The sequence below is a fragment of the Armigeres subalbatus genome, chromosome 1, assembly GCF_024139115.2.
Source record: "Armigeres subalbatus isolate Guangzhou_Male chromosome 1, GZ_Asu_2, whole genome shotgun sequence".
In the NCBI taxonomy this organism is placed as follows: domain Eukaryota; kingdom Metazoa; phylum Arthropoda; class Insecta; order Diptera; family Culicidae; genus Armigeres; species Armigeres subalbatus.
Window position 1 is genome coordinate 66416848 of NC_085139.1, and position 26080 is coordinate 66442927.

General features: G+C 43.8%; 4 protein-coding genes across 4 annotated transcripts in view; 1 reads left to right on the forward strand and 3 right to left on the reverse strand.

The window, feature by feature from the left end:
• LOC134209848 (5-hydroxytryptamine receptor 1-like) overlaps positions 1-26080 on the forward strand; it is a 286177-nt gene that overhangs the window by 160813 nt on the left and 99284 nt on the right. The window lies entirely within an intron of this gene.
• On the reverse strand, positions 10214-12073 carry LOC134209652 (uncharacterized). The gene is made up of 2 exons (XM_062685685.1): positions 10852-12073; positions 10214-10685 (listed from the first exon to the last, which is right to left on the reverse strand). Exons 1-2 carry the CDS (start codon positions 11969-11971, stop codon positions 10615-10617), a joined length of 1191 nt encoding a protein of 396 aa, XP_062541669.1. The 5' UTR covers positions 11972-12073; the 3' UTR covers positions 10214-10614.
• LOC134206220 (uncharacterized) lies at positions 22898-24472 on the reverse strand. Its single transcript, XM_062681908.1, has one exon. It carries the CDS (start codon positions 24470-24472, stop codon positions 22898-22900), a length of 1575 nt encoding a protein of 524 aa, XP_062537892.1.
• On the reverse strand, positions 24513-25906 carry LOC134206221 (uncharacterized). The gene is made up of 2 exons (XM_062681909.1): positions 25277-25906; positions 24513-25193 (listed from the first exon to the last, which is right to left on the reverse strand). The coding sequence occupies exons 1-2, from the start codon at positions 25904-25906 to the stop codon at positions 24513-24515; spliced, it is 1311 nt and encodes a 436-aa protein (XP_062537893.1).

Consider the following 26080-nt stretch of genomic DNA (forward strand, 5'->3'; position numbering starts at 1 on the left):
GGATTCGGCAAGAATCCAGTCCGGATTCGGCAAGAATCCTGTCTGGATTCGGCAAGAATCCTGTCCGGATTCGGCAAGAATCCTGTCCGGATCTGGCAAGAATCCTGTCCAGATTCGGCAAGAATCCTGTCCGGATTCGGCAAGAATCCTGTCCGGATTCAGCGGCAAGAATCCTGTCCGGATTCAGCGGCAAGAATCCTGTCTGGATACAGCGGCAAGAATCCTGTCCGGATTCAGCGGCAAGAGTCCTGTCCGAATTCGGGAAGAATCCTATCCGGATTCGGGAAGAATCCTGTCCGATTCGGCAAGAATCCTGTCCGGATTCGGCAAGAATCCTGTCCGGGTTTGGCAAGAATCGTATGCGAATTCGGCAACAATTCTGTCCGGATTCGACAAGAATCCTGTCAGAAATTGGCAAGAATCAAGTCAGTGTTCGGAATGAATAGTATCCGGATTCCGGATTCAGCAGAAAGAATTCTGTCCGGATTCAGTGGCAAGAATCCTGTCCGGATTCAGCGGCAAGAATCCTGTCCGGATTCGACAAGAATCCTATTGGGATTCGGCAAGAATCCTGTCCGGTATCGGCAAGAATCCTGTCCGGATTCGGCAAGAATCCTGTCCGGATTCGGCAAGAATCCTGTCCGGATTCGGCAAGAATCCTGTTCGGATTCGGCAAGAATCCTGTCCGGATTCGGCAAGAATCCTGTCCAGATTCGGCAAAAATCCAGTCTGGATTCGGCAAGAATCCTCTCTGGATTCGGCAAGAATCCTGTCCGGATTCGACAAGAACCCTGTCCGGATTCGGCAAGAATCCTGTCCGGATTTGGCAGGAATGCTATCCGGATTCGGCAAGAATCCTGTCAAGATTCGGCAAGAATCCTGTCAAGATTCGGCAAGAATCTTGTCTGGATTCGGCAAGAATCCTGTCTGGATTCGGCAAGAATCCTGTCCGGATTTGGTAAGAATCCTGTCCGGATTCAACAAGAATCATGCCCGAATTTAATAAGAATCCTTTCCGGATTCGTCAAGAATCCTGTCCGGATTCGACAAGAATCTTGTCCGGATTCGGCAAGAATTCTGTCCGGATTCGACAAGAATCCTGTCCGGATTCGGCAAGAATCCTGTCCGGATTCGGCAAGAATCCTGTCCGGATTCGGCAAGAATCCTGTTCGGATTCGGCAAGAATCCTGTCCGGATTCGGCAAGAATCCTGTCCAGATTCGGCAAGAATCCTGTCCGGATTCAGCGGCAAGAATCCTGTCCGGATTCGACAAGAATCCTATCCGGATTCGGCAAGAATCCTGTCCGGATTCGACAAGAATCCTATCCGGATTCGGCAAGAATCCTGTTCGGATTCGGCAAGAATCCTGTCCGGGTTCGGCAAGAATCCTGTCCAGATTCGGCAAGAATCCTGTCCGGATTCAGCGGCAAGAATCCTGTCCGGATTCGACAAGAATCCAGTCCGGATTCGGCAAGAATCCTGTCCGGATTTGGTAAGAATCCTATCCGGATTCAACAAGAATCATGCCCGAATTTAACAAGAATCCTTTCCGGATTCGTCAAGAATCCTGTCCGGATTCGACAAGAATCCCGTCCTGAATCGGCAAAAATTCTGTCACGAATCGGCAAAAATCCTATCCGGATTTGGCAAGAACCCTGTCCTGATTCGTCCAGAATCCTATCCGGATTCGGCAAGAATCCTGTCCGGTATCGGCAAGAATCCTGTCCGGATTCGGCAAGAATCCTGTCCGAATTCGGCAAGAATCCTGTCCGGATTCGGCAAGAATCCTATCCGGATTCGGCAAGAATCCTGTCCGGATTCGGCAAGAATCCTGTCCGGATTCGGCAAGAATCCTGTCCAGATTCGGTAAGAATCCAGTCAGTGGCAAGAATCCTGTCCAGATTCGGTAAGAATCCAGTCAGTGGCAAGAATCCTGTCCGGATTCAGCGGCAAGAATCCTGTCCGGATTCGACAAGAATCCTATCCGGATTCGGCAAGAATTCTGTCCGGATTCGACAAGAATCCTATCCGGATTCGGCAAGAATCCTGTCCGGTATCGGCAAGAATCCAGTCCGGATTCGGCAAGAATCCAGTCTGGATTCGGCAGAAATCCTCTCTGGATTCGGCAAGAATCCTGTCCGGATTCGGCAAGAACCCTGTCCGGATTCGGCAAGAATCCTGTCTGGATTTGGCAGGAATGCCATCCAGATTCGGCAAGAATCCCGTCCGGATTCGGCAAGAATCTTGTCTGGATTCGGCAAGAATCCTGTCTGGATTCGGCAAGAATCCTGTCCGGATTCGGTAAGAATCCTGTCCGGATTCAACAAGAATCATGCCCGGATTTAACAAGAATCATGTCCGAATTCGGCAAGAATCCTGTCCGGATTCGACAAGAATCCTGTCCCGAATCGGTAAAAATTCTGTCCCGAATCGGCAAGAATCCTATCCGGATTCGGCAAGAATCCTATCCGGATTAGGCAAGAGTCCTGTCCAGATTCGGCAAGAATCGTATCCGAATTCGGCAAGAATCCTGTCCGGATTTGACAAGAATCCTGGCTGGATTCGGCAAGAATCCTGTCTGGATTCGGCAAGAATCCTTTCCAGATGCAAGAATCCTGTCCGGATTCGGCAAGAATCCTGTCCGGATTCGGCAAGAATCCTGTCCCGAATTGGCAAAAATCCTGTTCCGAATCCGCAAAAATCCTAACCGGATTCGGCAAGAATCGTGTCCGGGTTCGGCAAGAATCCTTTCCGGATTTGACAAAAATCGTGTCCAGATTCGAAAAGAATCCTGCCCGGCTTCGTCAGAAATCTTGTTCAGATTCGATAAGAATTCTGTCTGGATTCGTCAAAAATCCTGTTCAGATTCGGCAATAATCGTGTACGTATGCAAGAATCCTTTCAGAACTCGGCAAGTACTTTGTCCAGATTCGACAAGAATCCTATTCGAATGCAAGAATACTGTCCAGATTTGGCAAGAATCCTACTCGTGTTCGACAAGAATCCTGTTCGGATTCGACCAGTAACCTGTACGGATTCGGCAAAAATATTGTTTGTATTCGACAAGAAGTCTGTCCGGATTTGATAAGATTTTTTTCTGGATTCGGTAAAAAATCCTTTCCGCATTCAGCAATAATGCTGCCTGAATCTTTGACCTAAAAGGTGAGTCATTGCATATTTGCTTTTGCGTTGAACCTATGACCTTTCGCTGTATCTTCACGCATGAGAAACACAAACACACAACTGGTGACATTTTCCTTTATTTTGTCATACATTTTCCACGTCCCATGGGGTGATGCCACCAGTCGTCACCGTATGTAGGTTTTCAACGGTACGGCTATCGGAAGTTGGCTGGCGTGTGGGGGTGGAAATCGATTTCCAATCAGTTTCGATTCGAACCAAACCGAAATCGAACTAATTTGGCAAGGGGCTATGGGACAGTTGTTGGTTGCTCCTAAAGGCCTCCCAGGACGACATTAATTTATTTGCCATTTCGTCGTTCAGTCGAAACACGTACGCAGCCGGGAGTGCATGTAAAAAATAACTATCGGCGGTGCCATCCTTCCATACATACAGGTCCTTCATTCGGTGGAACAGCGGGTGCCGCACAACTCGAAACGGAGATGGGTGATCAAATCGAGAAAAGCTTTTTCCACATTAATGGAAATTAACAGAACGGGGGATGATTCCGGCGATTGAATAGGTAGCTGTCCAATCGGATATTTGAGTGCGGGTTTTCTGGTTTCGTTTGATGATAAATCTGTTAAAAGTGTACTCAGGTGGCAAAGGGCACAGGTTGTTCCTACTTAGTGGACCCACAACGGAGGTACCTCAGATTGGCTGATCGATAATAGCATGGCAGATAAGCCTGAAGTGGCATATTTGATTCGCGGTCTGGCTGAAGAGATATATAGAGTGGGAAATTCTATTTAGCTTCTCTAGGCATAGATGATTATTGTGCATCATTCATACATTAGCCTTCAAATGCCTTCAATTGATAAGTTAAGAGTTTTATTTATCAAGCACAAGCAACAAGCTAGCACATGCCCATAAAAATAATAAGATCCAACAATGGAACAATATCTAAGTTAAGATCTCCATAAATATGTGCTAGAGTTTTAATTCAACGGATTATTATTGACAGATACATTGTCTGGCATGCAGCGGGAGCTCTTCCTACGCTTAGTGCCTAATGTTCAAAATTGGGTAGCCGCTAAGCTACGGAGGACGACGGAGGGCCTTCCTACCTTAGTAGGGAAACCACCTGCACCTAGCATACTGGGGTCCTGGATTCAACCCCTTCGAGGGATGTGATCACTTCAAATATATTTTTCGACCTAAATATTTCACATGGTGTTATGCACAAATAGAGTTTATTAGAGTTAATGTAGAGAACATATATCCAGTTCTTGTTTTCTTGTGACCGGGATCCTAATGATCGGCGATTGACCTAAAGGCATCTAAAATAATCCTTTTAGCGAAGGAGCGCTAGCTAAGCGGCCTAATCTCTGAATGGAAGATGATGAAAATTAATTTTGCGATATCGTTCTGTGCAAATCAATGTGGTAAACAAAAGTTCAAAATTATTTGCTGTCTCTTGTTCTAAATTTTGCATTTCAGCGATGTTTCGTTGGCAAGAGCTAGCGATACGTTCACACAAGAAAACATATTTTACTTCAAATGTAGTGCCGACATGTGTTAGCTGTACCATCTTTGTCTACGTCCTTTTGAACGTCCGTCCTTTTTTCCTTTCGAACATCTACGGAAATTGTTGATGTTCTTGTTTTGTATAATCCGTACGAAAGAGATTCTTTTGCATGAGTTTTTGTATTTTTGTTCTCAGGATTTTGCGTTATTTCTTTTGCTGTATAAGTTGCATGCATCATCTCAATCAAATATACATGTTATACTATTGAAGGATAGACTGTTTATTGACATTTTATGGCGTTTCGAAACCTTCCCAGCGTCAAAATGTTGAACAAATTAAAATCTTGTTTCAATCCTCAAAGCCTGCCGTTTTCAAGTTACAATATACATTTCTTTTAACAGCACTAATACCTGAAATAAAATCTTGTTGTGTCGAGGCCAGGGTAGAAATATTTCACAGTCAATGCAGTAAAAAACATGGATCTCAGTATAATCTGCAGTCGCCTTCATCGCCGCCGTGGTGAGTGCGACTGGGTGCAGCCGAAAAATCATTTCCAACACCGACCTTTCAATTTCGCATTCAGCCACTCACAAGTCACTCTGACATGCTGCTCAGTTCGCTCCTTACCGTATGACTGTGGTAAATTTCATCTTCGCGGCGCGGTGGGTGATGTGAGTTCTGTTGTTTACTTTTCTGCCTCTCCGGGAATGTGAGGTTGATTTCAAAGCAGGAAGAAAATAAAAACATGATATAAAAAAACATCACCTTCATCCAGTGCTGCCGAATATTTACAACCCTGGTCGAGGCACTACGGAACAATTTGTATGATAGACCACAAGTTAACGTCGGCTAACGGCCTAGATAAGAAATATTCTTTCCATTCCCGCATCAAACACAACATAAGTACTCAGCAAATAACATTTTCATAAATCACAGCCACCAAGTGGCAATTTCCCAAATTGAATTCCGGAAAGCCATTTACCTCGTCTAGAAATTGCACTACAGAACAGCAATTGAGCTTACTCACAGTACCCATTCCCTCGGTGTGGTACACAGTTTCCATAGAACACTTCCCGCTCCAGTAATCATCTCAGCCGGGAAATCCTCTTACCGTGTATGGAGCCGTGCCATTCTAATGGATGCACCACCCGGGCTCCCTTCCGCCTCGGAAAGGTATGCGGGCACAGAAATGCGGTAAGCTAATTGAAGTAAACAGGCAGTGCCACTCTGCTCCTTGACTTGTCCGATGTAGCATTTCTACATCCAACCGGCCCGGTCTGGTCAGCTACACGATAGCCGGCTACCGCCACCCACTCAGGTTGACCGACAGCCGACGACCGCAGTTACGGGATCCAAGCAATTACACCAGGAAACTGAACTGTACATAGGTACAAGTGGACTTGACTTGGCAGGACTTCAATTGCATCGAGCGAAACCGACTCTCTGCGGAGCTTTGGATCAGTAGCAGCCAGTCCCGATCCCAGCCGACCAATATACCCCCCTCCCCCATCAGAATGAATGCAAACTTTTGGATAAATTTATTTCCATTCATAACTTTTACTGACAGCTTAAACTCCAACCATCCGGTTTCCCCAAATAAGACTGGGGCTTCCTCTCCACCACCGACGACAGTGCCCGGGTGACACACATTTCAGTGCGGGAAAGCCGCTGCTGCATAGAAACCAAAGTTGAAGTCAAATGAATGCTTCGTTTGGCATCCGTCGTCGTCGTCACCGCTGGCTGTAGTCACTTGTAATGCAATATGGGAATGTAAATGTAAGTAGATGGGGGAAGGCAGGGATAAACGGCCGTAAATTGAATTTGCATTGAAATCCGCATATGGAATAGATATCAAGGGACTACGGAAAGGGACTACTTCATGTGCATTTAAGCACCGTTCAGTGAACATCATACTTTTAAAGTAATCTGCGACGAAAATGTTCATACAATTCGAACTTATTGTCGATTGTTCAGCATAAGTAGGCAAATGATTTACCATTCCCAATAACACATACGGTTTTATAACGCTCTTGAAAACAATAACTGACACTTCAAATCTTTATAAATACACCAATGTCTCTAGGGCTGTTTCACCCTTCAACGCAGAAAATCATCTCAGCTCGTTTCTAAAAAATGGAGTAGTGTCTCCGGTTGTGGGCCACCCTGCATAACTTTTGACGCTTAACAAATACGACAAATCCGAAACCGGTAATACCTTTATTATCGACCAATGTTGAATACCGAAAATACTGGTATTACAGACGGAAAGCTACCGGTATTTTCGGTATTCTAGACTAGGGCTGACCGAATGATGAGGAGATTCTTATCGCATCCCAGGAGGAATTCTTACCAAATCCCATCAGGGAATATGACCGAATCCCAGCAAGGGCCCCGTACGCCTGTCATTGGCGAACAATATCGGTATAAGGACGTAATCGTTAATGCAAACACCTGTACAGGCCGAAGTGGCCTGTACGGTATATAAGAGTCTTCTCCATTCGGCTCGGTCCATGGCTACACGTCGCCAGACACGCAGTCTACGGAGGGTCCGCAAGTCATCTTCCCCCTGATCGATCCACCTTGCCCGCTGCGCACTTCGCCTTCTTGTGCCTGTCGGATCGTTGTCGAGAATCATTTTCACCAGGTTACTGTCCGACATTCTGGCTACGTGCCCGGCCAACCGCAGTCGTCCGATTTTCGCAGTGTGAACGATGGATGGTTCTCCCAGCAGCTCATGCAACTCGTGGTTCATTCGTCTCCTCCACGTACCGTCCGTCATCTGCATCCCACCATAGATGGTACGCAGCACTTTCCTCTCGAAAACTTCAAGTGCGCGTTGGTCCTCCACGAGCATCGTCCAGGTCTCGTGTCCGTAGAGGACTACCGGTCTAATGAGCGTTTTGTAGATTGTCAGTTTAGTACGTCGGCGAACTCTATTCGATCGGAGCGTCTTGCGGAGCCCAAAGTGCGTACGATCTCCAGCCACTATGCGTCTCCGAATTTCTCTGCTGGTGAATTCGATTTGTTACTGCAAATAAATTCTTTTTTTAGTCGCTATAATCAAGCAGGTATCTAGAGCATCATTGCTGCATGATTGAGTGTTTGGTTTTGATAAAATATCCAAAACAAAAGTGGACATAAAAATTGCCTCGCCGTAACAAAAAGGTGGTAGAGAATTAACACTGTTGTTTACATTTTAGAACCAAATCCAGATGTCGCATATGTCGGGGTTGAGCTTCACTGCTCCGCCTTCTCTGAATCCCAGGAGAGATTAAGACCGAATCCCTGCATGGATTCTGACCATGCAACCAACACTTACAACAAATGAATTCGCGCATACATGAACAAGGTTCACGCTATAGCCAAAATCGATCATCTTCATCATCGCCAACAGTCAAACGTACACGGAAGAAAAAAAGTACCCAAAATTGAGTACTTTTAAACTTACTTTTGAGTTATTTTTTCTCTTCGCTTTCATCCACTCTTTCTTTTGTTGTCAAAAACAAAAGAGCCAAACAATCCAACGACGCCAGTTCAATACGGGAAGCCAATTTTGTGTTTTATTACCTGAGGTCGAAATTGAGTGAATTAAACTTAAATTTGGGTCAATAAATATTCCGTTGGGTACTTTTTTAACATGGGAGTAAAGGCAAACTACTTCGACCCTACTTACTCAATTTTGGCTTCCCGTACGGATGTTCGAGGTTGGGTGAATTAAACTCACTATTGGGTAGTTTATTTCTTCCGTGATAGTGCTCCATTCTCTTAGGGGCCCCATAGACGCTCCGACATGTTGCACAACTTTGACTCCGCCTCCAGGAAATTTGGTTAAGTCGGACCGGCTGTGGGCAAGTTGTACTACTGTTTGATAGTACAACTTGCCCACAGACGGTCCGACTTCACTCTGACCGAACCAAATTACCTGAGGGCGGAGTCAAAGTTGTACAGCATGTCGGAGCGTATATTGCCGATGAATTTTTTCTTCAAAGGACATCGTCAAGAAGTTTTGCTCAAGTGATTTTATGTTGTAGCTTGGTATACAAAATCAAGGTAGACTCGTGAAGAAAATGACAGTTCAAAAGTGGCGTGATTGATATCGCAGTATGAACGAGTGCAAAAGAAGGCCAAACTGAATCGTAGAGCGTTGGCTTGCTTCGTCCCGAGCAGCGACAGCAGTGACGTCAATTGTTTACAGTGAAAATTTATGTTTACATATGTGTCGATAGTGCCTTGTTTTTGTATGCCGTGATGTTGAAGCAATTATCAAATCAAACCACATGAATTGTCGCCAACAATAAGTTATTCGATGCTCTCAAAGAACAAAAACTAAGAAGGGTGATCAGAATACGGCGAACTTTTTGCTTTTTGCCATAAGCAAACGAACAGTAACTATTTTGGCATTTTCTTTAAGACTCCCAGAGCTACTTTAATCGGCACGACGAAGATGCCTCTATGAATAAATGTCTGGTTAATCAGTTAAAGAACGACTAGTGAAGAGACTGCAGTAGAGCAAAATACTTGTGAATCCTTGCAAGCAATCCGCAAAGAATTCTCCTATCATAAATTTGGACGGATTGAAGGCAAGTATATACATATACTAAATTTCGACGTTTTTGGAACCGTCCGACATTCGTCTATCCACGATTGAACCAGAGAGGGCTTTCTCAGCAACTGGCAACGTTGCCAACAAAATTCGATGCGGGTTGGGAGATGAATCGCTGAATATGTTATGTCTACTTAAGATCACTTCTGACGGAATCCAATTTTCGAAGTACTCGCGTTTTCAAGGGAACACCATTCGATACGGAGGCAACGCACAACTGTCATTATTATTTTTTCACGCATGCTGCGACGCAGCAAAGCTGAAAAAATAAGAATGACAGTTGCGCGTTGCTTCCGTATCGAATGGTGTGCCCTTGAAAACGCGAGTACTTTTGAAATTGGATTCCGTCAGGAGTGACCTTAAGCTTTCCTTTTCCTAAGTTTGTCAATAAATATTGTTTTATCCCAAAAAGTCGTAATCAAAATTTTTTTTTTTTCTATTTCCTAAACTTGAACAAATACCGATATTACCGGTGGCGACTCCTCCAAATACTGAATACTGGTATTTTTCGTAAATTGATACCGTTTCTGGTACGGCCTCTTGCCCTCGAGGAACTACTCAACTGAACCCGGAAGGGGTAAAGTCCTAAACCCCCGGTAGCTGGTCTATAGCCAACGGCCACCTATGGGGTGGGCACGCAAGGCCTCCTTTGGTCCTCGAGTCCCAGGGTCGGTAGAGGTTATGGGGAGGTTTTCGGACCTTGCTAGTAACTGAAGTTCGGGAGATTAGCTTTATAAACTCTTTAATTACTCACGATTGATTTTGTACAGGGTGACGAAACTTTGGACTGGTGGCAGGACGACGGACGTCCGACCGGGTGACTGCCAGCTAAGCGATGTAATGTCGCCGGAACAATGAAGCGTCGGCATGGCGGAATGCCGGATGAACGGTGGGGCGTCGGCCGGGCGAAATGCCGTACGAGTTATGAGGCGTCAGCCGGGCGAAATGCCAGATGATCGATGAAACGTTGGCCGGGCGGGATACCGGAATGCCAGGAAATGGAAAGCCGGCGGGCGATGGGTCGCCGAAAGGATGGCGGATTGTGCGGGGCGATCGGACGCCGACAGGGCGCACGACGGAATTGAAGGTGCAATGTTTTGCAGGTTAGTTGCCAGTTCTAATTATTTTTTTTTTTTTTTATCTATTGTGTTTATTTGACAGGCTCAGGCGTGTATAACACTTAACGGAGCCGAGACTTTATGATATTTACAATCGATATCATCTTATTATCAACAGTTAGTAAGGGGAAAGGGTATAGACCAAGATACTCGTGGCGACTCAAGGTTAGATTGCGTAATTTCAGGACGGACTAGGTTGGGATTTAGGTTTGAGGTATTTCAGCTGCTCATCCGGGTATTTGACGTCAATAACGGTATGGCGTAGCGTCGGGCTCGAGTTGTGGTTCGTCAGGGAGCATCTTCCGGATGGCCATAGCTTCGTATTACACAGAACAATAAGACAAAAACAAAAACGAGAAAGAAAAAAAGATAGGGGAATTAGACTTTTATGTCAGACGAGCATAGAAAGGCATAGATGGCCTGCATATAAACCACATCGCGATCCCCCAAAACACCTCTTACTTCCCTGTAGGGTTGTTTACCTCGGGCCACAAGGGTATCCAATAGTTGCTCTCTGGAGGCGTCGTTTTCCGAGCAATACCAAACTACGTGATCGATGTCATCGTAACCGGCTCCACACCTACATAGGTTGCTATCAACCAGGTTTATTCTATAGAGGTGTGCGTTTAGTGAATAGTGATTGGACATAAGTCTCGACATCGTGCGAATGAAGCCTCGGCTTAAGTCCTCACCTCTGAACCACGCTCGCGCAGAAACTTTAGGAACTATGGAAAAGAGCCACCGTCCAAGTTCATTGTGTGACCAAATCATTTGCCAATTTTGAAGAGTACTCTGACGGACTAATGGGAAAAACTCGTTGTTCGAGATTTGTCTATCATAAACTTCACCTTCCTGTGCGCCCACCTTTGCTAGCGAGTCCGCCTTCTCATTGCCATAGATTAGGCAATGGGATGGGACCCATACAAAGGTAATCTTGAATGATCTTTCGACCAAATCACGCATCTGCTCTCTTACAGTTGTAAGAAAGTAAGATGCGTGCTTAACAGGTTTCATCGACCGGAGTGCCTCGATAGAACTAAGACTATCCGAGAAGATGAAATAATGGTCTACGGGCTGATTGGAAATTATCCCCAAAGCGAAATTAATTGCTGCCAGCTCAGCAACATAAACCGAACACGGTTCTTGAAGTTTTCGGAAGGTGGTTGAATTTACGTTGAAAACACCGAAGCCAGTGGATCCGTTAATGTGAGAACCATCAGTGAAATATCTGTTATTGCAATTGACATGTTCATATTTTTCAGAAAAAATGGAAGGGATAGATATTTGTCGAAGATGATCTGGTATTCCTTGAATAGCGTGTTTCATGGACAGATCGTATTCAATTGAGGAACTGTCGTTGACGAAGTGAACTCGAGGTGGATTATAACATGGAAGACAGAGATCTGACGATATGTAGTTGAGATAGACTCGCAGGTATCTTGAACGATGAGCCAGTTCAAGCATATTATCGAAGTTTTCTAATACAAGTGTGTTACTTGTTCCACATTTGATCAGTATTCTAAGTGAGAGCTCCCAGTAACGGTGCTTTATAGGAGTGACTCCAGCAAGCACCTCCAGGCTCATGTTATGCGTTGAATGCATACAGCCAAGGGCAATACGCAAACAACGATATTGAATTCGTTCCAATTTGATTAGGTGGCACTCAGCTGCTGAGAGGAAGCAGAAAGAGCCATACTCTAAAACAGAGAGAATAGTCGTTCCAGTTCTAATTAACGGGAGATGATTTTCGTGACACAGGCGTTCGGCCGGACGTTGACGGGTTGTGTGCACGCTGCTGTATAACGGGGCTGGCCGACAAAACGTCGAGTTGATACTTTGGCTTGCTTCCCCACATGAGCCGGACGATAAACTATTACACCACGTTTCAGCACTTGACCGGACGACGATCTGCTTGATCCGTAGATTACCTGCCAGCTTCCTATATCCGAGATGACTGAGACACTCTCTTATTTTATGTCTTTGTCGTACAACAAAGTTGCACCATGTTGCACCTAAGAGATTCGCTCCAAAAAACGAAGCTTTTTATAGATGACTAAGAGAAATTTTTTATCTAGGACGCATTCGCGCACGCACATGCATGAGTATGTCATCGGCCTTTGACGAACGAGAGAGTCATTTCGCTGTAGGCTCCGCGACGAATTGCACGCTCGGGCGTCCCTGTATCGCCAGGAAGTGATTGTGGGGGCAAACTCAGTGTGGCGGATAGCAATAATTGCATCAATTCGCAAGCAATAGTTGAACCTGCGCAAAAAGGGATAAGCGTCCTGCTAGACGGGACCGTGGCAACGATCATGCGGCCAAAGTAAGGGACTAATCGGCGTCCATTTTGTTTTACCTGATTAGGGGATGATATTGTCAAAACGTGGCCTAAATCGGTAATTGGTACCAACAAACTTGATACTTGGAAGGACGCGGGGCCTACAGGTGAGCAAACAAAACACCGTTGGATATTTAACCCGTTCTAAACATCCATTCTTCAAACTCAGGCTGCTCAGCCCATGCACCTGGTATAAGCGGGCGCATCCATTGTGAGAAACGGGAGAAGGTCCATCTTAATCACATATCGACCTAGACAGTGTAGAACGGGTACGCCAAGATATCCTAAACAGGTGAGCAGTTAAAATCGAATTTTGACCATTTCCCCCTCGCGACTTTTCAAACGCAGAATTCGTTCAGTGGTGCAGCCCGTGCACAACGGCGAGGGACAAGGACGCGAACGGAATCGATAACGGCCTATCGCACTTAACAAACCTGCTTGGATTACTGCACTGTAAGCAGGAGAAAGGTGCCCCTTACAAGGGTAAGTGAATCCTGACTAGGCCTTAGGATAGTCTACTAACGTGCAACTGGATACAGGGCTTCTTTTGCAGATTTCGGATTCGTTCTGTGGCCAATATCGAAGCGACGGTGATCGGATGCACCTCTGGATCCATACCGAAAGTGCGTTCCTATCAGCGAGTGAACATTGGGCGAGTCATCAGTGTGGCGCAGATCGTCGGAAGCACATCGGGCTTGGCTGGCTGTTTGAGGTCGCGGCTTCTCGTCGCCCGCTTCGGAGGGAACGCATCGGTGGCTGAGGAGGGAACATGCAGCCCAATCATGCAGCATCAGACCAGGCGACAATCGTGAGTCCGTGCGTTTAAATTAAACCAAAAATCGAAGACAGTACGAGAGGTAGGGAAGCAGAGCAGGCAATGATGAAAGGTTTTCCCAACACAATGTGTTAAACTACGAGATTTGTATTTTAATTTGGTTGGTTCCCTTAGCCCTCAGTATTCGTGAGTGATTCACGCAGGTAGCTTCTCTTCCTTGCTCTACCATAACGGGAACTTCATAACAAAATGAGAAGTGAAATGTAAGAAGTGAGCGAGTAGCAAGTGACATGTGAGAAATATGAAGTAAGAAATGATAAGATAATAGTGAAAAGTGGGAAATGTGAAGTACGAACTAAGAAGTAAATAGCGAGAAGTGTGAAGTGATAAGTGAGAAGCGAAAAGTGCAAATCGAAGAGTGAAAAATGAAAAAGAAGAAGTGAAATATGAGAAGTGAGAAAATAGAAATTAGAAGTGAAAAGTGCGAAGTGAGAACTAAGAAGTAAGTAGTGAGAAATGTGAAGTAAAAAGTGAGAAACGAAAAAAGAGAGTCGAAAAGTGAGAAGTAAAATATGACAAGTGAGTAAGTAGGAGGTGAGAAGTGAGAAATAAGAAGTAAAATGTGAGAAGTGAGAAGCGAGAAATGAAGCAAGTGGACGTTAAAAGAAAAAAATCAAGAAGGAATAAAAACGAAAAAGGTAAGAAGGAAGAAGAAGAAAGAAATAGAGAAAGAAGGATGAACAAGGAAGTAGAAACAGAGGTCTTGGATACTCAAATCTCTCACACACTCCTACCGCCCCCGTTGCACAATCACCCAATAGAAACAGGGAACTCTTACCTTTTGTGACGAGCCGCCACACACTGGGGCAGCCCTGGTTCAAACATGGAATAAACCTCTCAGTCATTGAAATGATTAAATTGACCATGGGTGTCTTCAGCGAAGTTTCAATATACATCAATGCTGACATGTTGGTCAATATTCACCATTTTTAGCGAAAATCGCATAAAAGTCCCATACGCCAAATTGGCCAAACAGCGTTTTTAAAGTGTGATTTTTTCAGAAGTTGCTTGTCAGTTAATTTTGATGAATCTTGCTAAAAATATCAAATTTCCAGAGCCTACTGTGATGACTTATTTGGTTATTTTGAAAAGTAAGTCCAAAAAATGAAGTTTGATCAGTAATTGTACTTTTTCAACATTTTTACTATTGGATATTATTCAAAAGCATAGATATTGGTAGAATACACGAATCGTGGCGGTTATCCAGTTAGAAAACATGATTTGTGGCGATTAATCGTGGAAAAAAGGCTAATTTATGGTATTTTTCATATATGCCGATTATGCGATGGGGCAGAGACGGGCAGCTGTTTTAATCGGTAATGGACAGAAAAATTCATGCCCTTTCAAGCTAACACTTTCCCGAAGACATGATATTCGATGATTTTTTTCAAAATTAATTTTACTGAATGCCAGTACTGATGCTTTAAAAAATACCTCCTAACGATTTTCGATTAGTTAGGAGGGTAAATAATTGAACAACATGGTACGAGGAATTAAATTAAAATTCGCATCGCTTTTGTTTAACATATATTTAAGAACTGATGAAATATTGTTATTGCCCCTCGGGAAGATAAAGTTTGAAAGACATATTAGTATCGACTTAGAAGCAAATAAAAAAGAAATGATATTGACATTTTATTTAGTTTTTTTATATTAAACAATTGAGTACCAGTACATATGTACTAGTTTTACTATGCATTGTGATAATTGCAAAAAGTGTAATATATCTGCGTTTTTCCTTTTGTTTGTATTTTTCATATTTTACTGTTACACTTCTTTATAAAATATAAGAAAACATGCAGATACATAAGACACTTTTGCAAATATCACATTATTTACTAAAAGTGAATATGAAAATACTGGTATTGTTTAATATAAAAAGCTCATGAACAAAAAGTAATCCATACAATATTTACAAATCTAATCTTTATCCATTTTCTTCTGGGTGTATACAAATATTTTCAAATAAAATACTATCTTCCAAAGGGGAAATAACAATATTTCATTAGTTCTTATAATTATTAATTAGTTCTTATAGTTCTTATAAGTTCTTATTAATTCATTGTACCATGTTGTTCAATTATTTACCCTCCTAACTAATCGAAAATCGTTAGAAGGTATTTTTTAAAGCATCAGTACTGGCATTCAGTAAAATTAATTTTGAAAAAAATCACCGAATATCATGTCTTTGGGAAAGTGTTTATTTGAAAGGGCATGCATTTTTCTGTCAATTACCGATTAAAACAGCTGCCCGTCTCTGCCCCATCGCATAATCGGCATATGTGAAAAATACCATAAATTAGCCATTTTACCACGATTAATCGCCAAAAATAATTTTTTTTACTGGATCAACGCCACGAATCCTGTATTTTATCAATATCTATGATTTTGAATAATATCCAATAGTAAAAGTGTTGGAAAAGTACAATTACTGATCAAATTTCATTTTTTTGGTCTTTCTTTTCAAAATAACCAAATAAATCATCACAGTAGGCTCTGGAAATTTGAAATTTTTAGCAAGGTTTATCGAAATTAAGTGATAAGCAACTTCTCTGAAGAAATCACACTTTGAAAACGCTGTTTGGCCAATTTGGCGTTTGGGACTTTTATGCGATTATCGCTAAAAATGATGAATATTGACCAAAATGTCGGCATTAATGTATATTGAAACTTCGCTGAAGATACCTATGGTCAATTTCATCATTTTAATGACTGAGAGGTTTATTCCATGTTTGAACCTGGGCTGCCCCAGTGTGCGCCGACTCAATGGGATGTACCGCTGGCTGTTATCCACCTCAAAGCCACCTGCGATGCGACGTTGTATTGCCGATAACTGTGCACACACACCACAGTCACCAACGATGTTTATCCGCCGGCTACGCTCATCACTACACACAACCACCAGAACTCGATGATGGGAACCAACGACCGTGTCCACCACCACTGACACGACCACCAGCCTCCACCCACCGACAGTCGCGCTCCTCACGACCGCTGCCACCAATCGGCTCCTTCGAAGGACCACGGCAATTGCCGACACGCACACCGCAGCTGAAACGCCACGTCTTGCTATGGATGCGCCAGGAGTGATGCCGAAACCGCACGGTTTCAGAAAATTATTATTAACTCTTTGCATCCGCTCCTGCGATCCACAGCCCGCACACCGTCGTTGTTGCCGAACCACACACGCCACCTCTCGCTCTGCCGCACCAACGATCGCTCCGTTCCGATGCTCGAGACAACAAGATGAAACACGTTTGTCGACTCGCGTCTGAAGCTGCTGGTCGCCTTGTTGACCGCTCCACTCTGCCGCCTCTCGGAACTTCTTCTTGTGAGAAGAAAAGACACCTTTTTCACTTTTACTCTTTATTTCGTTGTTATCGGTACAAAGTATGAAAACAGAATGAAATGAGAACGAAAGGAACATTTCTTATATAACAAAAAAATCTGTGTTGGCAGCTAAGAACTACATGTCATGACCACGCCCCTTCGGGATGCGTTGCTGGATGTGAATTCATATCCTGTCTTGAAACGCGTCCATCGCGAACAAGAGGGAAAGAAGATAAAAGAAGTATGAATAAAGAAAAAGGAACAGAAAGAAGAAAGGAAAAGGGGAAGAGGGAAGAGCAAGAAACAAAAGGTGGAAAGTAAAATGAAGACAGAAAAGGGACAAAACGGTGATGAAAAAGTAAAAAGGGAGAACTAACTGTCCACTTGTTACTTCTTACTTCTCTTTTCTCGTCCTCACTCGGCCTAATGATCGTTTGTCCTCATGACCATTTCAAGCCTTATGACCATTCGGACTAATAACCTTCAGCCTAATGGCCTGATACCTGATGCCATTAAAAAATATTCGCCAATTCTTCCCATTGTCTTTCTCTTCCGAAACTCTCTCAACAAGTTGCATTGAAATAAGTTCTTCATAAAATTGTAATTCATGACTGATAAATTTTATAATAATCACACATTTAAAAAAAAATGTTCAAGTGGCTTAGAAATCTAGTGATTTACTAAAATACTATCGCAAAATTGATAAACAACACTGCCTTCAGCAAAATTGCTTGAAATTAACTCTTCTATCAGGGAAAAACATCATACATGGGCGATCAAGACCTTACGACAACCTAGAACGTCATGAACATGTTGAAGTTAGGAACAAGGAAATATTATTTATATTGGCAGCGGATGGTACTGTTTCAAAATAAGATTTTTATTCAAACCTATCAGTAGAGTTACCGCGTCGTACAATAAACTATTTTAAATCTTCCTTGGATGTCCTAGGCTATCCTTGAGTAAAGGACTTGATATCTACATCTGCTTAAAAGCTTTTTTCGGTACTCCAAGCTTCGAAATACAATCAATTATATCCATTACATCTCCTGAAAGGTCAACAGATATTGTTAGACCGTTTTGGGATATTCTGCGTCATCCAAACTGTCCTTGAGTTCGGAACGTGAGTTCTTCAGCTGCAAGAAAATCGTTTGTCAGTACTCAAAGCTTCAATTTGCGTTCAATTGCATCCATTACAACTCCTAAGAGATCAACAGATATCGTATGATAGTTTTGGGATATTCTGGATTATCGAAACTGTCCTTGAGTTCTGGACTTAAGATCCACAGCTGCATAGTTCGGGAAATTCTGGATTATCCAAACTGTCCTTGAGTTCTGGAATTAAGATCCACAGCTGCAAGAAAATCCTTTTTAGTATGCAAAGCCACAATATGATTACAATTATATTCATTACACCTCCTGGGAGGTGTTCACAAGTTCTGTACTCAAGACAAATTTGGATGACCCAGGATATCCCAAAACTATTTTAGCACGTCCACTGGTATTCTGGAACATGTTGAGGGTATTGTTGAATACGTATCCCAGCTTCTAGTGACGAAAAAAGCTAGTGTCGTGGCTGTAGATCGCAAGCTCTGAACTCAACGGACCAAAACTATCTGACAATGTCTTTCGATCTTCACGAATATTCTATGGATATGATTGAAAACATATCCAAGCTTAGAGTGACAAAAAAGCTAGCATGGTAACTGTATATCGCATGTTCCACAACCGGGTACAAATAAAATTGTCAAAAAAATCAACACTTTATACAAGTAGCTGCAATTTGATGTGATTATGCCACTGCAGAATATTGACTTGAAAAAAATTTACGAACAAAATACGCAACTAGGCCCACAACCGGATACACTCCCCTACTAGAAAGAGCGTGTGGCTTCCAAGATGGCCGATTGGTGGCTTTTTTGTTTTCCCGCCTGGTTTATTTCCTGTTGTCTATAAGAAAGTGGGCCCTCCTCCTTAGCCGTGCGGTGAGATGTGCTGAGGGTGGGTGGGTTCGATTCCCGGTGCCGATCTAGACAATTTTCGGTTTGGATGGTTTCGGATGGCGAGTTCGATTCTCGGTCCGGTTTAGGGTGTTTTCGGGTGGGAAACATTCTCGAGTCCCTGGCCATAGTGTAACCATTGTACTTGCCACACAAGATACATAGTCATACATAATTGCAGGCATAGAAAAATTTTCATTCAATAAATGAGAAAATGCTAATAGAATACTAAGTTGAAAAGTATAGGTCAAGTACCAGTTGAAATGTAGAGCCATAGAAGAAGAAGAATAAGATGTTTGAGATTCATGTCTTGATTGATTGCCATAAAGCTTGTGAGTTAACGATTGATTGACGTTGACATGCGAGTACCAAGAGTGATGGCTTCCTTAAATAAAACGCATTGTTTTTCTTCAAATCCGAACAAATCCATCGGTAACCATTCCCTGTTCAACAAGTGCCCTTCTTAACCTTCCGATCCCCCTCATCGGTAATAAACAGCTGCTGACAAAAGTTGAAAAGTGACATGTCCTTGTTATAAAGCGACCTCGTGCGTGCCCCGTTATCTCTAATTGGATTTGTGCAAACCCCCCACCACCAGTCAGTAGTGCGAGTCGGGTCGAGTTTCTCCGTGATGGGGAGTGTGAGAGGTAGAAAATGGAAAAGTCATGTGAGTTGTGTTGTTTCGATCAGTGGGTTGTTGGGAAAGTTTTGTTGATTTGTTGGGAATGGCATATTACTTAGACGAGTTATCTGGTGACATGTATGTTACGGATGGAAAAACATCCCTCGTTCGATGTTAAGATGTGAAGGGATGAAAGTTTAAGGATCGTACGATGTATGATGGGAGTGAGCAAATAAAGGATACTGCTGGGATTTTCGACGATTTTATTTCGTAGGGTCATAAACACTTGGTAATATAATTAGATTGGGTAACTGTGATATTTCACCAGTCACAATTTTATGAGAACCCTAACAATAAATTGAAAAGTTTTCTGGGTCACTGTAGTTTTGTTTTAGGGAACAATTCCTGTGTTGCGTGGAGTTCCAGAAGTCAAATAGTTTCATAATAATGAAATCAAATGTTTATTGTTTTCAGTTTGACCTGACACTAACATCAGTGCAATGGTAAAACCAAAAGCCAACATGGGTAAACATTTTTGGAGTGAGAAAGTATACAAATATTGAAATGTGAAAAAGCACTCGGTATCTCAATCATTTGATCGCTCTCAGATGTCGCGGACGAAAGGGGAGGATTGGTCAGTCAGCTGCTGGGTGATATACCGACTGCCATTGTGGTACGGTTCCAACTATGTTCTTAAGTAAATTGAGGAACAAAAATCCACTAATTTTATTCCAGCAATTTAAATAATGTGTCCTTGTTATGTCATGTATAAGTCGCCAATAACAAGCGTGTTGTTTAGCAATTCGGAGAAGCCCCACTTTAAAACTCCTCGAGTACCGTCAGCAGCTGGGTAAGATATGCTGGAAGATAATGGTACAGCAGGGTCGTTGATGTTGCAGGATGGGATTCAACAGAACGAGAAACGCTTCCGACGGAAGCTCAAACGGTAGACGCACCTTTTCTAGGAAAATACCAAAAAACGCTGCTTGAATAAGGTAGAATTCGAAGAAACAAGATAGATCGAATGCGTTTTTAGGCTTCACGATTGCAAAACCGATGAATGTTTAGCCTACTGGAATACGAAAAAAATCATGGGAGAAGAAGAAAAGCAAATGAAAAGGCCAGTATGTTGAATTGAACATTTTTGTTTACTCGTTAACCTTCATTATAAATAGTAAATATTATAGTGCACAAGAAACAGCGCGAATCAGATAGTTAAGTATTCAGATGTCTTTAAACTACTGGTGTATAAATAAATATTGAAGGTTTAGTGCGTGTCCTACCATTTTACTAAGTGTTTTCCAAATGCCTGAACAAGGTAAAATAGCAAAAGTTATGCTACTGCATACCAACATCGCTTCGTTTTGTAGCCGCGTGCCGCCCGATATCGAGAGGCTCACCATCAACTTCCTACGTTTGACCGGAAATGGAATGAAAATAACGTGCGGTAAGCGTTGGGAGTTAGCCGCAGCAGTTGGTCGTTGGGAAAACGAGAAAACTATCGATTTAATAGCTTGAACAGCTACAAAAAAAACATCAACTGACTCGGTCTGGTTCACGGAAGCGACAACAACGTGCAAAGCCAAGCCGCACCGCACCTGATGGTGAATGTGGTTTTTTGCTGTGGGAAGGATCAGATGGGCTTTGGAAGCCACACCGAACGTAGATGGGCACCAGGCAACCAGCAGCAGCGAGTCGATTTTATGTGTGGCTTTGGATTGTTGGTTCAAGGAACGAATGAAAAACATCATTGGAATGCATTATCGACCGATGCAAATGAGAATTGAATAGTGCTTTTAATGGCACTATAAAAAGAAGCACTATAGGAATCCGAGTTTGATGTGCCCGTCCCGTGCCAGTAGACCTACCCTTTTTTGCCTCATAAGTTACTAGTTATAAAATTATCCTATCGATTGATGACAGACCATGACGGTCTATTGGAATGGAGAGGGTCAACCGATGATGTTGGAAACCTGGCTCCAAATGAGCTGAAAATAAACAAAACGAAGTAAAAACAGATCGAACACATTATTTTTCGGTTTTATTCAAAAATTGATTAGTTTATATCAGTTAAAAATACAAACCAAAAAAGTGTTTCGCTTAAATTAGCCACAATACATATTTTATTGATTTTTAATACTTCTATATTTATAAATTGGTCCATGGTTCATTTGAAGCAGTGGTGGTCAGCATCAAAGAGGGTTTTATTTCATTTTACGAATTGATATTAAAAATCAATTACCTCGAGCGAAACAGAATTGATCGATTAAAATCAATTTTTGTTTATTGATACCAACGGGTAACCCATATTTTCGTTGATGGGAAATACGAATCAGTGCGGTACAACAGGATTTTCCGAGTAAGCACTTTATGAAGAGTTATCGATAAAAACACGATTGACTGAGCTGTGGAAAATCACACATAAAATGATCCCAATATTCTACGCAGTAGTTTCCATGTAAAAAAACAAAATCAATGCCAGCATTAACTCGTTAAGGACAAAAGAGTTCTAAGATGGATGCCAGAATGGCCATCCTAGCCTTCACCTCGTTATTTCTCGTCGCTACTGTGGTATTTCGGTCGGCGACGATAACTTATGTCAGCACTGCCTCGTATACAAGAAAGACTTTAAAACCCACGGGTTCTAGATGCATCGCCTATACTGCCAGCTACACAACTACACTACAACATTATTACTGACATTCTACTGAACATCAGCTGCAAGGATGTTTTGAAAAGAAGCGATACATACAGCATCGCCATCAAAATCAACATAATTATCCAATGTTGGACCCTTCTATCATGAAGTGATTTTGAGTTTGTTCGGCACTGATCTTCAGATTCTTTGTATCGAATCACAGGAAACACGACGGAGAATTTCTTTTCTGAAGAACATGATCGAATCATATAGATTTAAGCTACTATTATTATGGCACTTATTCAACTCTTAACGAGGAAAGCAACGGTTATTTCGAGTAACGTAATCCAGCGACCGACTTTGTCGAGATTTATTTACCAACTAAACTTGAGAGCTACATTAGCAATTAATTTCTCGCTACCTTCACATGTCCTCAACTGTATATCCATTCTCCGTGAGATTAAGAGAGATTTCGATAAGAGAATTTATGCTACATGGGGAGAAATAGGGTGAAGTGTATCAAGTACCTACTTGTAGTCCTAACATGCCGGCCACCTAAATTCTTATTGGAATTTAATAATTCATTCATTTTTAAAGCTGCCTCTAACCTACACTAATAGAGCGATACATAGTATTAAATTGAATTCACTTCACGTTGCGCAGCTTTGTTTATCCGGTCGTCGTCAGTCAACTTCTCGAACGGCAGCAAACAGATGCGGGATGACTGTCGTTTGTATACAGCACCACTAGGAGTGCGAACTTTCACTACCCTGACCACTTCGTCCGGTAGACTTCGGTGATGCGAGCCAGTGGCCATGCGATGGCAGAAATTCCGTCCTCTTTAAGGATCACCATTTGACCCACTTTGAGACGTGTTGATTGCGGGTATCGTTGGTTTTGGTTATGGAGCTGCGAGATGTATTCGCGCCTCCATCTATTCCAGTGTTGTTGTACTAGCTGCTGCAATCCTTGGTAGTGCTGCAGCCGATTCACGGGTACATCGGTGTAATCTGGGTCAGGTATCGCGAGTAACGACGATCCGGTGAGGAAATGCCCAGGCGTGAGCACGTCCAATTCATCTGGATCCTCCGACAACGGAGTGAGCGGTCGCGAGTTCATAGCCGCCTCGACTTGGGTGAGAATCGTAGCCATGTCCTCGAACGATAATTTTCGCTGGGCCAACACCCGGATAAGTGAAGTTTTACCCGACTTCACGGCAGCCTCCCAGAGGCCGCCGAAATTTGGTGCTCGTGGCGGGATGAATTTCCAAACGATTCCTCGCTGGACAGTTTCGTTGGAAATTGCGGATGCAGTGTTTGGATCGCGTAGTAGATCGTAAAGTTCCCGAAGCTGGTTGCTGGCACCTTTGAAGTTGAGACCATTGTCCGAGTAGATCTCAGTAGGAAGACCTCTACGCGAGATGAATCGCCGCAAAGCAGCGAGGAAAGCCGAAGTTGTAAGGTCTCCTACCAGCTCGAGATGAACCGCCTTCGTGCAGAAGCACACGAAAACGGCAATGTACGCCTTCTGCGATGCTGCTCGACGATGTACGGGCTTGAGGTAGACAGGCCCACAGTAGTCCACGCCAGTGATAGCAAAAGGACGAGAGGGTGTTGTACGGGGTTTTGGAAGTTGACCAGGGGGTTGGGATATAGGGACAGGGTTACTTCGGAAGCAACGAATGCAATTCCGGAATGTGTGTGTTGCCAATGCCTTACCACGTAACGGCCAGAATTCTTGCCGAATTTGAGCGAGTGTCATGCGGGGGCCAGAATGGAGTGCCATTTTGTGGTATGCGATTGCTACTTGTCGGGTAAACGAGTGGTTGCTGGGTAGAATCATGGGGTGCCGAACGCAATACGACTCACCAGCTAGCTTCAGCCGGCCACCAACGCGAAGTATGCCCAGCTGATCCAGGAAAGGGTGAAGGAGTTTCAGCGGCGAGTGAGCAGGAACGAGCCGATGGTTGGCGAGAGCCTTGATCTCCACAGCAAAAGGCTCCCGTTGAACACAGCGTACTAAAATATATTTTGCCTCTTGTATTTCCGCAACGGTGAGGCTCCGGGTCACGGGGGGCGATGCTGGTGCTTGACACCTTCGGATGAATCTCAAACAGTAACCGGTGATCCGCAGCAGTTTCCAGTAGCAGGAGTATCGATCAAGCAGCGGATGAGGATGTTGAGGCTCCACCAAAACTAGAACATTTTTCTTCTTCTCCAGCAGTTCTTCCGATGGCGGCTCGTACTCCAAATGGTTAGCGGTATTCCAGTTCTGATCGAGTAGAGGCAACCAGTACGGACCATGAAACCAGAGTTGCTTGTCGATGAGATCCTTTGGCATCACTCCTCTTGAGACGAGGTCGGCTGGATTATCAACGCCCTTAACGTGGTTCCATCGGTGTCCCTTCGTTAGCTCCTGGATGTGCGAGACGCGATTTGCAACGAAAGTTGGCCAAAACGTACGGCGGTAGCTTGAGCCATGACAGGACAACGGTAGAATCCGACCAAAACCATGTTTCAGTATCCTCCATCTTCAAAGCTTTAACGGTAGCACGGTACAGTTTTGCGGCCACATGAGCGCCGCAAAGTTCTAGCCTCGCTAGAGTCGTCTTCTTCAGGCTGGCTGGTCGGGATTTGGCTGCTAAAAGCTCCACTTTGATGTGTCCAACTAGGTCTATCGAACGGGCATATATGCACGCTCCATAAGCAGCCTCCGAAGCATCCGAAAAGACATGAAACTGGACTAGCATGGGATGCTTGGTGAAAGCATGTCGTTCCACCTGGATGTCTGAGAGAACAGGTAGTTGTTGGTAGAACTCGGTCCATCTAAGCGCTAAATCGTGGGATAGAGGATCATCCCAACCTTGCACTGCTACCCACAACAGCTGCATGCGTATCTTGGCCCAAGAGATGACTGGAGCTGTAATACCGCTAGGGTCCCACAGCTGAGCGATGATGGAATATACCTTGCGCCTTGTCCACTGCCCGTTTGCAGTGAGATTGGAAACATCAATACCCAACAAATCCAGTCCTGGTTTCCAATGAATTCCTAGCGCCTTCACCTGTTCTTGATCGAAATTTAGCGTAGACTGAGTCCCCAACTCGTCCACCGAAAGGCCTTCCAACACCCTTTGGCATTGGATACCCATTTTCGCAGCTTAAAACCTCCTTTAGGCATCAGCTGCTCCAAATCCTGCCGTAACAATATGGCCTTCTGCACTGAATCCGCACCCCCGATGTAATCATCGACGTAGAAATCGTTGATGAGCGCAACCTTCGTTCGTGGATGATGATTACCTTCGTCTTCTGCCAATTGATGCAAACACCGCGTTGCGAGAAACGAGGATGGAGCTAATCCGAACGTGACCCTACTCATTTCATAAGTCGCAACCGGCTCTTCTGGCGAGAATCTCCACAGGATACGCTGTAGAGGAGTGTCGTCGGGATGAACCTTCACTTGCAGGTACATCTTTTCGATGTCTGCAACGAAAGCAACGGGATGTTTGCGGAAGCGCAAAACTAAATCGAAAAGAGGATCTTGAATCACCGGTCCCGTCATAAGTCCGTCATTCAGAGAACGGTTGGAGGTCGTCTTGGCAGAACCGTCGAATATGTGTTGTTGGTCCAAATACATCTGCATTGCTTCGTTGTAGCGACTTCGCAAATCTTCGTCCTTTCCCAGTCGCCGTTCAAGCTGCATCAATCTTCGTAGCGCCATATCCTTCGATTCACCAATCATCTGCTCGAAACCCATTCGCTTCGGCAGTCGGACCATGTATCTCCCTGAGCGATCTCGTGAATATGTGGCTTGAAAAAACTCCTAGCAGTCCTGTTCTTCTTGGGTCCGCCGAGAGACATCTGGCAACTCTTCGATCGCCCAAAACCGCTCCACCTTCTCAGCCAATACGTGGTGGCACGGTACCGGATTGATGGTACCCAAATCCGTCTT

Coding starts and splice junctions, on each gene's coding strand:
- LOC134209652 (XM_062685685.1), bottom strand. CDS start 11,971: ATGCATTCAACGCATAACATGAGCCTGGAGGTGCTTGCTGGAGTCACT. Junction 10,686..10,851: donor GGATACCCTTGTGGCCCGAG/GTAAACAACCCT, acceptor TGTAATACGAAG/CTATGGCCATCCGGAAGATG.
- LOC134206220 (XM_062681908.1), bottom strand. CDS start 24,472: ATGCCAAAGGATCTCATCGACAAGCAACTCTGGTTTCATGGTCCGTAC.
- LOC134206221 (XM_062681909.1), bottom strand. CDS start 25,906: ATGGTCCGACTGCCGAAGCGAATGGGTTTCGAGCAGATGATTGGTGAA. Junction 25,194..25,276: donor GTTTTAAGCTGCGAAAATGG/GTATCCAATGCC, acceptor GATCAAGAACAG/GTGAAGGCGCTAGGAATTCA.